Source organism: Botrytis porri (assembly GCF_014898465.1).
Source record: "Botrytis porri strain MUCL 3234 chromosome Unknown BPOR_019, whole genome shotgun sequence".
Taxonomy (NCBI): domain Eukaryota; kingdom Fungi; phylum Ascomycota; class Leotiomycetes; order Helotiales; family Sclerotiniaceae; genus Botrytis; species Botrytis porri.
In genome coordinates this window covers 388,743-402,916 of record NW_024066093.1, presented here as the reverse complement: position 1 = coordinate 402,916, position 14,174 = coordinate 388,743, and the positions used below count along the sequence as shown (strand labels likewise).

The following is a 14,174-nucleotide window of genomic DNA, read 5'->3' as shown; positions in this document are numbered from 1 at the left end:
TCTATAGCCGAGACTGAGATGCCCAAATGTGGCCTATTTTTTGTCCTTCAGATGAACAAGAATAAAAGTTATGGTAAGTACCAAGAATGAATGATATGAGTAGATGCACACTGGTTGGATTCTTCGTATGCAAATGATGGTGAAGAATATTTCAATATTGAAGATATTGAAGGGTAACACAGAGCCGTATTGACACAAGATGAGGAAAATATATACCACGTCCATGTCATCTAATGTACGAAGCCCCTCTACTCTGTCGGTGTGATCAGCAGGATATCCGCCCGACTGCTTCGCTGGTGTGGTAATCATTGAGATTCTATAATCATTCAAGAGTTGAAAATAACACTCTCATCATCGACAATCCAAAGCTTCCGCCTAGAAGAAAAGAAGGGGGAAAGGGGGCATGGCAGCTACTAGTATGAAAGGGGGAATCAACATATAAAGTTTGAGATCATTCAGTCGCTTGTTTGAACAATTTGTCAGCTTGCAAGCTACTAAGCCTAAAATCACAGTTAAGGTCGCATTATTAACGAAACTTTCCCTCCAGTGTAAGGTTGATATACACTTATATCAATTTTGTCGCAGAACCGCTAACAAGGGGGCTGCCAATTTTTGTATACAGCTATGTATCCATCTGGCTGGTAGTTCCGAGTTCACAATGTGGATGTTTTCCACCTAATGGGGCACGATAGACAAGCTTCCATGAATGTAAACGCCTGACAATAACGTGCGTAAGGGATCAGACATCTGCCACGAATTCTTCACGCGTGTAGACTTCGACACCAAGAATTCAAACTTACTCGATATAAACAGGAGAACTATCTGCTATCTATAGCTCTCTTCCAAAAATGTCAGTTGACAATACAAAACGAGGTGAATTACACATTTCCGGATGTCCGCGGGGTAATGAGGTATGTTTAATTGAAGGGCAATGATTGGATATGATGATGTTGGAATGGATCACCAATCCATAAAAAGGGGGCGCGACGTCGGAGGCTGCTGCTTTAAGTATATATAACTGATATCCATTTTTGCGAGCAATGTTGTGTTTTAGTTTCATGAATATGGTAAATATTCTATGAAATTGAACGAAAAGGATACATGAGTGAAAGTAGGGATCTCTTCACCTTGGATTCTGTCTTCCACTGGTGTCAAAATTACATGGGACTAATCTAGGAGCTTATAATGACCTCCAACAATATACCTATCGAGGGATCTAGAATCTAGATATCATAATCTCTAGCATCCCCCTTGAAAGCGGCACCAGAAACATCTGTTCATAGTTTAGTCTCCCCCATCATCCCGCATGGAGGGGCCAATGTGAAATTTCTTATCGATGGCGTTATTTCACGATAACCTTAATAACAGTTACTGAGCCAAAAAGTCGCCCAAGATACAATCAAACACCGACAAGACGACGGAATTGGTAAGGAGATGGTTCGTTCTTTGCGTTCAGTCTTTTCTCTCTCTCTCTCCATTACCATTGAATGTTAGTTATATTTCACATTTATATCATACATCTATGTATTCATCCTTCTCATATCTAATCAACACTTCATTCCTTTGATCATATCTATCTGATAAGATTATTCCCTTGGATCTCTTGTCATAATTCATCATATCCCACACTGTTTTATCAGATAGGAGTTCACAGTTGCATCATGACTCCAATATCCCTTCTTACAGCTATTGATGCAACATCTCATATTCATCTCGTAGTTGGATGCAATCCATTAGCCGGTGCCAGATGTACGAAATCTATTGAAGTAGGGGCAAACCCAATTCTCATTGCGCCTGAATCCTCCGAGTTACATTATACGTTACAGAAGCGGATTGAAAATGGGGAAGTACAATGGCTGAAGAAGTCATTTGAAGACGATGATCTTATGAATCTAGGGAGAGAAGAGATTGGGAGAGTAGTCGATGCAGTATTTGTTACCTCTGGACCTAGAGATCCATTGAGTAAGTATAGTTATTTATTCTGTGAGACCATTGAGCTAATTCGTCTAGGTGCTCATATTTCACAACTTTGTAAACGCAATCGCATACCAGTCAATGTAGCAGATGCATCGAATCTCTGCACATTCTCCCTCCTTTCCACATACACCGATGGACCACTTCAAATCGGTGTAACAACCAATGGTAGAGGCTGTAAACTCTCTTCTCGAATTCGTCGCGAAATAGCCTCCTCGCTTCCTAAAAATCTAGGAGATTCATGTGTACGACTCGGTACAATTCGCAGACGTATACAGGAAGAAGATCACTTAGCACATCTCACTGCAGCCGGGGACTTGGATAACGAGGAAGAAACGGATCAAAGTTCTAGTTTCAACAAACTTATCACGGAAGCGGATCTCGATGCTGCCAAAAATAGACGAATGAGATGGCTTTCTCAAATATGTGAATACTGGCCCCTTCGTCGACTTGCATCAATAACCGATTCCGACGTCGACAGTGTCTTGAAATCTTACGCCACCAACCCATCAACTTCAGCTCCTCTTGACACATCAACCCTCGATTCCCGCGTCTCAAAACTCCCACAAATAATCCTGGCCGGCTCTGGACCTGGCCATCCTGATCTTCTCACTCGCGCAACCCACAAAGCTATTCTTTCTGCCGATATAATCCTCGCCGATAAACTTGTTCCCTCGGGAGTTCTCGACCTAATCCCCCGTCGAACACCTATCCACATTGCGCGCAAATTCCCTGGCAACGCAGAACTAGCACAAGAGGAATTATTGTCTCTCGGGTTAGCTGGCCTTCAGGCTGGCAAAACCGTTTTGCGATTGAAACAAGGTGACCCCTATATATATGGAAGAGGAGGAGAAGAGTTTGAATTTTTCCGAAAGCAGGGATATGGAGATCGAGTTGTGGTTTTGCCTGGCATCACAAGTGCGTTGAGTGCGCCACTTTTTGCTGGAATACCGGCGACACAAAGAAGTGTTAGTGATCAAGTGCTTATATGTACTGGGACTGGTCGGAAGGGAAAACCTACCGTGCCGCCGCAATATGTGGCGACCCAAACTGTGGTCTTTTTGATGGCTCTTCATAGAATCAAGGGATTAGTGGCTGATCTTACCACCCACGATTCCGAAGACGCAAAAGTAGTCGATGAGAATGGAAATGTTGATCAAAGTAGGAAGTTATGGCCACTGAGCACACCATGCGCTGTAATAGAAAGAGCGTCATGTCCTGATCAAAGAGTTGTAAGAACATCTTTAGAATGGGTCATAGATGCCATTGAAGAAGTGGGCAGTAGACCGCCTGGATTATTGGTACTTGGAGCTGCATGCGAGGTTTTGTTCAATCAAAACTCTAGTAAGGAGGGGAGGAAGTGGCTTGTCGAGGAGGGATTCAAGGGGTTGGATGATTTGGGGCTAGGGGAAGTAGGGCTTGTGAGTTGCGGTGTCGAGGGCGAGAGGCCGGATGTAGTGAGGGGGACAGTTTTGGAAGGGAATTGAAAGTTTGAGGGGACGAAACATGATACCATAGGTTTTTTGATACCAATTCATTTATACATTCATAAACATCTTCAGTGGAGCTAGACTTGGGAAGCTATTTTCACTATCTATATGCTCCTAGTAATTTCCAATGCAACCGTTTGTTCAGGACTCAAGTGCCAGTGAAAAGTGACCTAATGACTTTTCGCTAAAAAAATTCCATCTCCATTGCTATACACAACACTCTGGGTATATCCGCATTCCATCACCATCATCATCATCATCATAAATAGTGTATAAACCACTGGGCTGGACGTATCACTTTGGCGCCTGAAACTATTCTTCTGAGAAGTACTGGACCCCTCATAATCTACACTCTCGTATCTGGCCCCTATGGTGGCTCGGATTGAATCGCCATGACGACCTTGGCTTGGATCTCACTATGATCTTTCCACCAAGTTATGGCAAAAGACAGCGATCAGATATATCGATAGATTCAACCGGACTAACAGCCCAAACCAAATGGATATCCAAGTCTTGGCCTGTGTCGTGCAGCGTAGTGGCAAGTGTGCGATCAACTGTGGGCTCGTCCATCCCTTTTCTACATCTACTCATCCACAATCTCTGCAAATCACTCATCATCAAACGACGGCGGCGCAACACTCATCCTCAACTGTCTCTGTCGCTGCTGACTCTGCAATCCCAATCTCTCCACCGCATACCCCAATCTCTCCTTCTTCTGTCTTAAAACCTTCAACCTCATCGCTTTCTCTTCATTCCCTCCTCCATTCCCAAACGGACTTCTATTCCCTTTATTCAGCCCGATTTCCCAACTCTTCTTGCGACTTAGTTTGCTGGCTTTGGAGGTGGGATTGGACATCGAATCGGAGGACTCGAGACGGCCAGAGAGAAGCTGGGAGCGTGCGATGAGTTGCTCTTCTTTACGCTGGAGACGGGAGATCAGGGATTCGGAGCGGGAAAGGAGGGTTTCGATGGCGGGCTCGAGTTCTTCGGCGAGGGATCGTTGGGCGGCGTGCAGGGTCGTGGAGGGGGTGAGCTCGAAGTGCTGGGTGGGGAGTGTTAGTTGGGGTTTATTTCTGTTGGGGGTGGAGATTGGGAGTATGAATGATGAGGATAGTGGATGGGAGACATACTCTTGTGGTACTCAAAACGGATTTCAAACGGGGAAAATCAGATATACCGGAATCGAGGATGGAAATACTGTTATCTAGGGTACTTAAGGATGCTCGTAGAGAAGCTACGGAAGAGGAAAGAAGAACGGCAGAGTTTTGCGAATTCATTTTCGAAGATGCTGTGAGTGGAATAGTTGAAAATAAAGCTGGGATTCTGGGGTTTCGAGAGTTTGTGCGCTTGATGTGCAGTAGAATGAGGTTGTCGATGTTTGCGCTGGAAGACACGATGGTTGCTGTGACAGGGATATTTACTCCCAGTGATTTTTATGGCGGGGTGAATAAAGGATCACTGGGAGGTGTTTATTACTACTAAATATTCAGGAGTCTTGCGGTTTCAACAACTGAACCCTCCGATGTGTAGTTGCACAATCGAATTATATCTATCAAGCCATCTCATAGTCGAATACTGATTTAAAATGTCGTTCAACTAAATATTTGATGTCAACATTACACAGCTGTGATTCATGAAATCGGATAACAGCGGTCTTGTGAATTACGTAAGCAACATCGATTTGCAAGCATCCTTATCAGAAAATAATTCTCAACATTTCAACGGTGAACATTCTTATCATCAGCATATCAAGTCGGGATATACAAGATGGCATCGATGGTACCTAGATTCAGATGCTTAAATGCACCTCCGTTGAGACAGGCCTCAAGAAATATCCTTGCAATTCCCACCACAGCTACACGCTCCTTCGCCACTGAGACAGACGCATCCAAGCCAGAACCTCTCACGAAAAGACGTCCTACATACTTCAAAGACAAGATCAATGCCGCTCCATCGTTTTCCGAGTTCGTGGGCTTGCCAGAGAAACCTTTAACCGCCGGTGATGCACTCGAATTGCGGACTGCGATGGTTGGGCCACTAGGGAAGAAGAGACAAATCACCAGATTACCTGAATGGTTGAAGACGCCCATCCCCGATAATTCGAATTACAAGAAGATTAAGAAAGATTTGCGAGGTTTGAATTTACATACTGTGTGCGAGGAAGCAAGATGTCCGAATATTTCGGACTGTTGGGGCGGTGGTGATAAGAGTGCTGCGACTGCGACGATTATGTTGATGGGAGATACTTGCACGAGAGGATGTCGGTTCTGTAGTGTTAAAACTGCGAAAACGCCAGCGCCATTGGATCCTCACGAACCTGAACATACTGCTGAGGCATTGTCGAGATGGGGACTGGGATATGTCGTTTTGACATCTGTGGATCGAGATGATCTTGCAGATGGAGGAGCTAGACATTTCGCAGAGACTATTATGAAGATTAAGCAGAAGAAGTCGTCGATATTGGTTGAGGCTTTGACGGGTGATTATGCGGGAGATTTGGAAATGGTGAAATTGGTTGCGGAGAGTGGTTTGGATGTTTATGCGCATAACATGGAGACGACTGAGGAACTTACACCGTTTGTTCGAGATCGAAGAGCGAAATATAGACAAAGTTTGAAGGTTTTAGATGCAGCGAAGAAGGCTAAGCCTTCGTTAATTACGAAGACAAGTATTATGCTTGGGTTGGGAGAAACTGAAGAAGCTTTGTGGCAAACATTGAGAGGTATGATATGCATGTCCGTCTTCCACAGGATGCATTGCTAATAGTTTATGATTAGATCTTCGAGAAGTCAATGTTGATGTCGTTACTTTCGGTCAATATATGCGTCCAACCAAGCGTCACATGAAAGTAGAGGAATATATTACACCCGAAGCTTTCGAGATGTGGCGTCAACGCGCATTAGATCTTGGTTTCCTGTATTGTGCCAGTGGACCTCTAGTGAGAAGTTCATACAAAGCTGGTGAGGCATTCATAGAGAATGTTCTCAAGAAGAGAAAAGGTGTAACGATATTGACTGATGAAGCGACGGGTATGGCTAAAGCGATTGTATAATATTATATCTCAGTCTTACAATTAATACTTCAACGTATGATAAGATGAGAACGGCGTTTGGGAGCTGTCTTTGGTGGCGCGAAGGTATAGATGACCATTACATTTGTATACCGGATCAGATATTTGTTATAAATTATAAACCTTTTTTCAACCAATTTATTCTGCTTTTTGTCATTCCCCATTTCTTGGATAGTTATTTCGACATGTTTTCGGGTTTAGGGAGTTTTTTTGTTAAGTGAGGCTGGAAATCTTCGTTTCGGGTAATTTGGCATCGAAATCATTCCGGATTAGGCCTATGAATTTGCGCAAACGAAAGATTGCCACCGCTAGGAATGAAGTGGAAGCAATTATGAAAAACAATGCAACTATAGAATGAGCATTCCCCTCCAAGTCCCGCACTTCCTTCCCAGCCTATCGATTTCACAATAGCCTCCAAAAAAATCGCCAATCACAATGTATCTGCGACTCCCCCTTACCTCGCTTATTCTCAGCACCTTTACCCGCAGCTCCTTCTCTCAAACTCCCCCCTCCAATCCCGAATCACACGCCTCCCACCTGCAAGAATGTCTTCAAGCGCGCTTCGTGCCCTATTCGAATGCTACTTCTCCGAACTGGGCCAATCTGACTACTCCTTTCAATCTACGTCTGCAGTACACACCTACGGCGGTTACGCTCCCGAAGGCGCAGGAACAGGTGGCGAATAGTGTGGTTTGTGCAGCGAGGGCGGGGTTGAAGGTTCAGCCGAGGGGTGGGGGACATAGTTATGCGAGTTACAGTATGGGCGGGAGGAATGGGAGTGTAGTGGTGGATATGAGTGGGTTTGATGAGATTTTCGTGGATAGGGGTGAGTTTCTGTTGATACCTTTTATGAGGGAGGGATGAGGTTCTGATGTGTGGGGTGTAGAAACGTATATTGCGAAGATAGGCGCGGGACAAAGACTGGGTAATGTGGCGCTGGGGATTCATGCGCAAGGCGGTAGAGCTTTACCGCATGGAACATGTGCTGGTGTTGGAATAGGTAAGAAAGATACTCAAGCTAGGACTAAAAGATTTTCACGAACCCATTCTAATCCAGCAATCAGGCGGTCACGCAACCCATGGAGGCTATGGTTACGATTCCCGTCTCTGGGGCCTAGCACTCGACACCATCGTCGGACTCGACGTCGTCCTCGCCAACGGCACATTTGCTCACACAAGCGAAACTGAAAATCCCGATCTCTGGTACGCGTTACGAGGTGCCGCTGATGCTTTTGGCATCGTCACACATTTTTATATGCAAACACTTGCTGCACCGGCAGAAGTCACATATTTCACCGCGAATCTCTCATCCACGCTTTCCAGCGCCGAAAAAGTTTCTACCGCGTTTTTGAAAACTCAAGATTTTGTTCTGAAGAGTCCGCTACTTACACCGAATATATATCATTTGGATTTAATGTCAATAGTGCAGGCGGTCTGGCCATCACAGGAATGTGTACCTTTTGCGATCTTGCCCATTTCCGAGATGTAGTTTTCCCTGAACTCGTGTCAGGTTTCGATATCGATTCGAGGAATATAACGAATTTGTCCTGGATCGATACACTCGCTACGCTTGCCGCACCCGATCCGCTCGCTCAACCTCTCTTAAACTATGATTTACACGATACTTTCTATGTCAAATCCCTCGTTACCAAGAATGATAGGCCTCTCACCCCCGAAGCAGTCCTCGCATTTTTCTCATATATCCTCTCTCATCAATCCCCATCCATCCCCTACTTCTCCACCATCAATCTCTACGGCGCCCCGGGCTCCGCCATCGATAGCGGAGAGATATCGTCTTCGAGTCATGCAGATATGGATGCGTTGTGGGTATTCCAGAACTATGGATATACACCCAATCATCTCCCCCTGTGGGATGATCGCATCACGGATGTGATTGAGGGGATGACGAATGCGGTTGTGGATGCGCAACCGAGCGGGAATTTCTCGGGGTATGTCAATTATGTGGATCCGGATTTGGGGGCGGAGGAGGCGGCGGAATGGTATTATGGGAATGGGACGTATGATCGGTTGTTGGGGATTAAGACGGAGGTGGATAGGGGGTTTGTTTTTTGGAGTGAGTTTTTTTCTTTCGTTTGCTTATTTTCGTTTTTGGGCTGGGAATAATGGTGCGGATGATGTTTTTGAGGAGAAATTTCTAACGAGTGTGTGGTTTAGATCCGCAAGCGATTGGGAATGTTGGGGTTTTGCCTGTAGGAGTTGGAGAGGAGTAATTGGGGGTGGTTTGGATGGGTTTGCATTTTATGGTGTCTAGGGTTTCCGTCTTGAGTTGGGGCTTGCGGATTGCATTTAGATGAAGTTGCATATAGATGGTATTGCGGTTGCCAATTAATGGCGGAGTAAAGGTTGATTGTATTTTCGTGTCAGCGTACCGTTTTTCCTTTAACGCATTGTTTTGGGGAAAATGTTCTTGTATGGTTTTCATTAATATTCCCTGAGCTCTGCTTCTTAGTCTCGGTATTATTCTGCTCGTGTTTGATTAATTGAATGTGGTGCTCGAAGCTATGATTGTAATTAGTGCCATGTACATGGTCATCAAGTGGCATGATCTGGCCGGTTGCTCAAGTGACTTCTTTTCATAGCCATTCCATACCACGATTGGAGTAATATAGCTCTTACGCGCTCTCCTTGTGTCATTTTCAAAGTAATATCTTCTTTTTTACTGGCAATTCAGAGCAGGTGCTCATGAATCTGGAGAACTTTGCGGATCCTAGGTTGTATTTCGTTCAAAACGTAAGGTTCTATTTTTATATGACGGTCATATCAAAATTATAGAAAAGTATGATGTGATATACAGTACTATAGCGCTTGATGATTACGTCAATTATAGAACTTTTTGAATCAGTATTTGTAAAACTATACTGATATTCCTTTGGGTAAATAACAGTTCTCACTTGTTGCTCCCTTTTTTGACTATATTTTGATAATACCTAGCATATGAATGATCATAATAATATGATACTATATCATAGTTAGATCACAACTCTATCACAATGAAGAAGCTGTAATTCACTCCCTCGAATCGAGTCATTCTACTCGACTCAATGAGTCATATCGTTCGATTTCGAAGCCTTTCTTGAGACTGAGTAATCTCCATATCCAGGTCTGACGTGCACATAAAAAGCCTCCTTTTCTTTGAATATTCAGGGACAAGATCTTCACGACATTTTGACTTCGTACAACCACTTCTGATAGATTTCGTAGCATCTTTTTAGAAGGGACCTTTCATGATTTATCCTCAAAACATATTAATACTTCGACACATATTTCCTCGAAAACAGATCACAAATCACGATTTAAGCACCTTCAAATGATGATCTCTAACAACCATGGCGCAAGTGTTCCTCCTCGACAATGTAAGTTTCAAACACCACCTTATAGAACCTTGAGCTGATGTTGAAAACAAGCCGATCCCGTGACCTTCACAGTAGACGACGAACAAAAAGTGAGAACAGCCCGAAAAGACTACATCGAGGTTGCCCGATTTCTCTTTGGAGATAACTGGCGGTTTACAAAGAAAATCCTCACCTTCGTCGTTGACTCTGGAAATATCTTCAATTTATACTTAACCACACCTAATGCCCCAGAGTTGTTAAGGATTGGTAAGGATCTGCTTTTGCATACAGAATCGATATACCTGAAAAAAAAACGATGGGTGGATTAAGATATACATCTATGGAACAACGAATCAACGAGAAAGATGTATATGCGACATTAGATGTTCTACGATTTGGGGCAAGGATTGCCAAGCTTGAAATTTGTAATCAAGATTATTTGCTGCCCGATCTGTCATGAAAATTGCTGATACCAATATTTTGCAGATCAACTTGATGACTCTATTCGTCCATTCGTTGCAGAGCTCCGACACCTTGACTTTGTCAACACAGTCTGGAGCGATCACCCTTCTGCGGCCGAAGATATAAAGGGGCCCGCAACATACCCTCCCAGAGTGATCAAATTAATGAAGGTACTTTACGACGATGCTCAGTGGGAATACACAAAGCTCGCTCTTGAGTGGGGCTTTGATCGAACGAATTACACAAGAACAAAAGTAACTCGGCTACAGAGAAGGATGCAGAGTAGCCGAGGAATACAGACGTCTACTTACCTTTAAGAATTTTGCGGCAGAAGAAGTAAATAGCATTTTGCGTAGTTATCTTGACGAGAGTTGTTTCGATATCAATGAGGCTGATGTGGAAGCCACATTGGATATTGTGCAGGCTTGGGATTACTATATGTCATGTCAGTTTAATCCTTACTTCCATTCATACGTTCAGCAAGTCATCTGCTAATATATCGCTTAGGTAATGGAGACAAAATTTCCAAATTCTTAGATGATATCGGGGATGTTGATCAAGATTAGGAAAAATGACTAAAGATGTGGCGGAACTTAGTGAGAGCACTGGTGTGCATTTGGTGCTTCAACGCGAGACTTCATAGTTTGAAGAATTTATATTCTTTTATCATTAATGCCTTTTGATTTTAGTGAGTATGTTAATGGTTGAGATCTCATTTAGAAATATCTGTCACTTGTCTATTTTGGCCAAACTCTTGGCACATGGCAATTGACAGACATACGAAGTGACGCTCGCTATTGCTTTGTTGTCACTCCTTTAATCTTATACTTCTCTGAGTATTTTATCCCACTTTCAAAGTGTCTAGAGGACATACTACACCCCCAATATTCGTGAATGGATTGTATCCAGTTGATGCTAATCGGCTTGGCAAATAAGCGAGCGAGCGCTGTCAATCATCCATGTTGTCTCCACTTCAATTCAATCATTCGATAGCCTTACACACCTGATCTACGCTGAAGAAATACTATCTTGATGACCCTAATAAGTATCACTCCAGATGAAGGGAATATTTTGCGACTTACATTTTGGTTTCCGTTGGCTTTCGATAACACCATTTTCTCTAATGTTCTGAATGCGTTCACTGCTATTACTGGACCACGATTTGATTTGATTATCACCATTGAATTCTCGAACTGATTGTCAATCTAATAGAAGGCGCAAAAAGGTGTTCTAGAAACATTTTAGGGCCCTTCAATAAGAAGATGTGATATACATAAATGGAATGAATTGCTATTCTCTAACAGTATCGCACCTTGATTCACTATTATCTGATCAATTTCAGATTATTTCACATAGCCTACTGTACTAGTGAGCAACACCATTCAGAGCAAAAATTGCAAATAGAAAGCCTCGCCTATGTATTTCATTCCTTACACACAATGAAATTTGCTGCTGTTTATAGCATCACATGTATTCTAATTTTGTCATAAATCCCCAATCGAAATCTCGATGATATTTAAATATGACACAGTCTGTCTTTACAGGCGACGACACCACCTACCCCACACAGAAGCAAATCCGACAGATTGTGGACGAAAATTTTGAAGCAAAATCTGCATATCTCGATGGCTTGAATCCGAAGAAAATCTCAGAAAAGGTAGCAGAAATATTGAAAGATTGATGGCTGAAGCCCGATTCAACCGCCAGAAAACAACTTCGTCATATTCCTTCCAGTATTCATCCCGTAAAGACGATAACAAATGCTCCGCTTGAAAAATTTAATTTTGCATTGGAATTTGTATGTATCCCGGCGTATGTTGTATTTTGTACTAATTGAATTGAGGGCACAACAACCTGTGAAAGCAAAGATGGAGATAGTGGTTCGCCGCAAGAAAGTAGAACCACGAACGAAAGAAATGGAAATATTTCTACCAATAGGTTCATCAAGACTGACGGTGCAGTTGTTGCATTTCAACCTCCGCATGAAATCGATAAATCCTGCCGTGGAGGTACAGAGAACGCGGCAACTGATGCAGGGGAACTGTTTGATGTCCAGAGTGTTCAGGAGCAAAAGTGCAAGGCATATAGTCATAATTTGGAAGGAACTGCTGATACAGACCAGATTTTAAGTGCTTCGAACTCCTGCAGAGATAAGGATGAAGTGCTCGGTAGCAATCGACAGATAAGTGACGAGGTACAAAATAATACTCAAAAATTTGAAATCTCTATCTCTCCGGTCATCAAAAAATCATTCAAGAGATGTCGCAGAAATAGCGAACCTGATTTTGGGCAACTTCGTTCAAAAAGGGCTCGATCCGAAGGTAACTCCTTTATAGAATTATATAATAGAACATGGGCAGTATCTGACAAAATTATTTGCATCTAGCAGGGAAGAAATTCATTCCAAATCTACCTTCCCACGATCTTGGTGGTTACCAACGGCCTACGAGAGATTAATGAGCCAACCTGATACCAAGATCTGCGACCCAGAAACCCAATGTATAATCCTCAAAGAAGCCAACGAAGCTCTAACCACCGCCTGTTACGAGTGGTGTGCCAGGCATCACCCAACAAGACTACGAGAAATGAAATGGTTGCGGCGCTCGAGGGCGCAACTCCACTTGTTTTACCGCAATGTTGTTCAATGGGAGATATCTATGAGCACCTTGATTTTACTCGGAAACCAAAGGACCTCCACTTTCTTATCGCTGCTCAACGTTGTCGCACAGATTAGACATTGCGATATCCACGATGATAAGGAACTGCCAATCCAGCTCTTAGATATCATGTTGGAGGATGCTGTTAGCTTGGCAATTATGGTTCGAGATCCGAAACACACACAAAAGTTGCGGGATATAAGGGATCATGTCAGACTAGAGGACCCAACTTTTTTTTTAATGATGCTGCTGAACTTAATGATGTTCGATCCCGTATTTGCACCAAATATGGGAGGTTAGTCGGGATATTACTCATGCAGAAGACGAGCTTGATCGCCTCTATGCTCGTAATAGGATGCTAAGGAGAGACTTGAATATTTGTGACTCAAGGGTTTCAGACCGACCCTTTTACCGATAGGTAATCTTATGGGTAGAACTATACACCTTGTAAAATAAGTTTCACAAATATTAGATGTGTATTATGAATCTCAAGGAATTCAGTAGACCATTGCTGTTTCGTGATTTGCAATATCATCGTGCGCTTTGGAACCCGTCTTCAGTATTGTGAGTTTTCTTTGGTCACATGATAGCAATGTGGCAGTAGGAAGTCAGGCTAAAGCCTTCTTCAAGTTCGCTTGAGGAAACAAGCTACATGTATTGAATTAAACGACATCTTCAACGTACGCCATTACGAAAATCGGTCACCGTGGCTCAACGGAGTCGTCGCTGACTGCACATCTACGGATCGAATAAAAAGTGACACCTAGAGGTAGTGCGCATCTGCTGTCCTTCTTGGCCTCGGCCAAGTTTCCTTGAAAAGTCTATAATTAATTTTTCTTCGTTTTCTTCTTTTGTTTTCGAGTTTTGTTCTAGCCCCATTGTTTTTTGTCCTGATAAGCGAGTTCTCGTCTCGAGTGTATTTATCATTCCAAAGTATGGAATGTCGTATACAATGCTTGTCAGCTGACAGTATGCAGATGTGAGCTACACTTGAGTTATTGAGGCGCGTTTTAAGATTAGCACGGTATCAACGACTGATAAATGGGTGGGAATCAGATTCAATTCGTGGTTGAATCATTGACTCTGTTCAAGGTCTGATGATGTCATGTAGTACCAAAACTTTCTCGAATGTTCGGCTTTGCAATCATAAATAAATCAGAGTTAAAAT

At 43.1% G+C, this 14,174-nt stretch overlaps 6 protein-coding genes across 6 annotated transcripts; 5 read left to right on the top strand and 1 right to left on the bottom strand.

Moving 5' to 3' along the window:
* Window positions 1-1,661: 1,661 nt before the first annotated feature.
* Window positions 1,662-3,461, top strand: EAF01_011062 (uncharacterized protein; the record flags this gene model as incomplete). Its single annotated transcript, XM_038919319.1, has 2 exons — window positions 1,662-1,962; window positions 2,011-3,461. 2 exons carry the CDS (start codon window positions 1,662-1,664, stop codon window positions 3,459-3,461), a joined length of 1,752 nt encoding a protein of 583 aa, XP_038765190.1.
* A 610-nt stretch (window positions 3,462-4,071) lies between these two features.
* Window positions 4,072-4,741, bottom strand: EAF01_011061 (uncharacterized protein; the record flags this gene model as incomplete). The annotated part of the gene is made up of 2 exons (XM_038919318.1): window positions 4,072-4,506; window positions 4,595-4,741. 2 exons carry the CDS (start codon window positions 4,739-4,741, stop codon window positions 4,072-4,074), a joined length of 582 nt encoding a protein of 193 aa, XP_038765189.1.
* Window positions 4,742-5,231: 490 nt separating this feature from the next.
* Window positions 5,232-6,516, top strand: EAF01_011060 (uncharacterized protein; the record flags this gene model as incomplete). Its single annotated transcript, XM_038919317.1, has 2 exons — window positions 5,232-6,186; window positions 6,242-6,516. The coding sequence occupies 2 exons, from the start codon at window positions 5,232-5,234 to the stop codon at window positions 6,514-6,516; spliced, it is 1,230 nt and encodes a 409-aa protein (XP_038765188.1).
* A 453-nt stretch (window positions 6,517-6,969) lies between these two features.
* On the top strand, window positions 6,970-8,765 carry EAF01_011059 (uncharacterized protein; the record flags this gene model as incomplete). The annotated part of the gene is made up of 5 exons (XM_038919316.1): window positions 6,970-7,360; window positions 7,421-7,534; window positions 7,599-7,910; window positions 7,964-8,608; window positions 8,710-8,765. The coding sequence occupies 5 exons, from the start codon at window positions 6,970-6,972 to the stop codon at window positions 8,763-8,765; spliced, it is 1,518 nt and encodes a 505-aa protein (XP_038765187.1).
* Window positions 8,766-9,862: 1,097 nt separating this feature from the next.
* EAF01_011058 (uncharacterized protein) lies at window positions 9,863-10,915 on the top strand (the record flags this gene model as incomplete). The annotated part of the gene is made up of 5 exons (XM_038919315.1): window positions 9,863-9,908; window positions 9,960-10,154; window positions 10,374-10,603; window positions 10,668-10,794; window positions 10,857-10,915. 5 exons carry the CDS (start codon window positions 9,863-9,865, stop codon window positions 10,913-10,915), a joined length of 657 nt encoding a protein of 218 aa, XP_038765186.1.
* A 956-nt stretch (window positions 10,916-11,871) lies between these two features.
* On the top strand, window positions 11,872-13,306 carry EAF01_011057 (uncharacterized protein; the record flags this gene model as incomplete). Its single annotated transcript, XM_038919314.1, has 4 exons — window positions 11,872-12,006; window positions 12,040-12,147; window positions 12,193-12,670; window positions 12,699-13,306. The coding sequence occupies 4 exons, from the start codon at window positions 11,872-11,874 to the stop codon at window positions 13,304-13,306; spliced, it is 1,329 nt and encodes a 442-aa protein (XP_038765185.1).
* Between the last annotated feature and the right edge of the window lie 868 nt (window positions 13,307-14,174).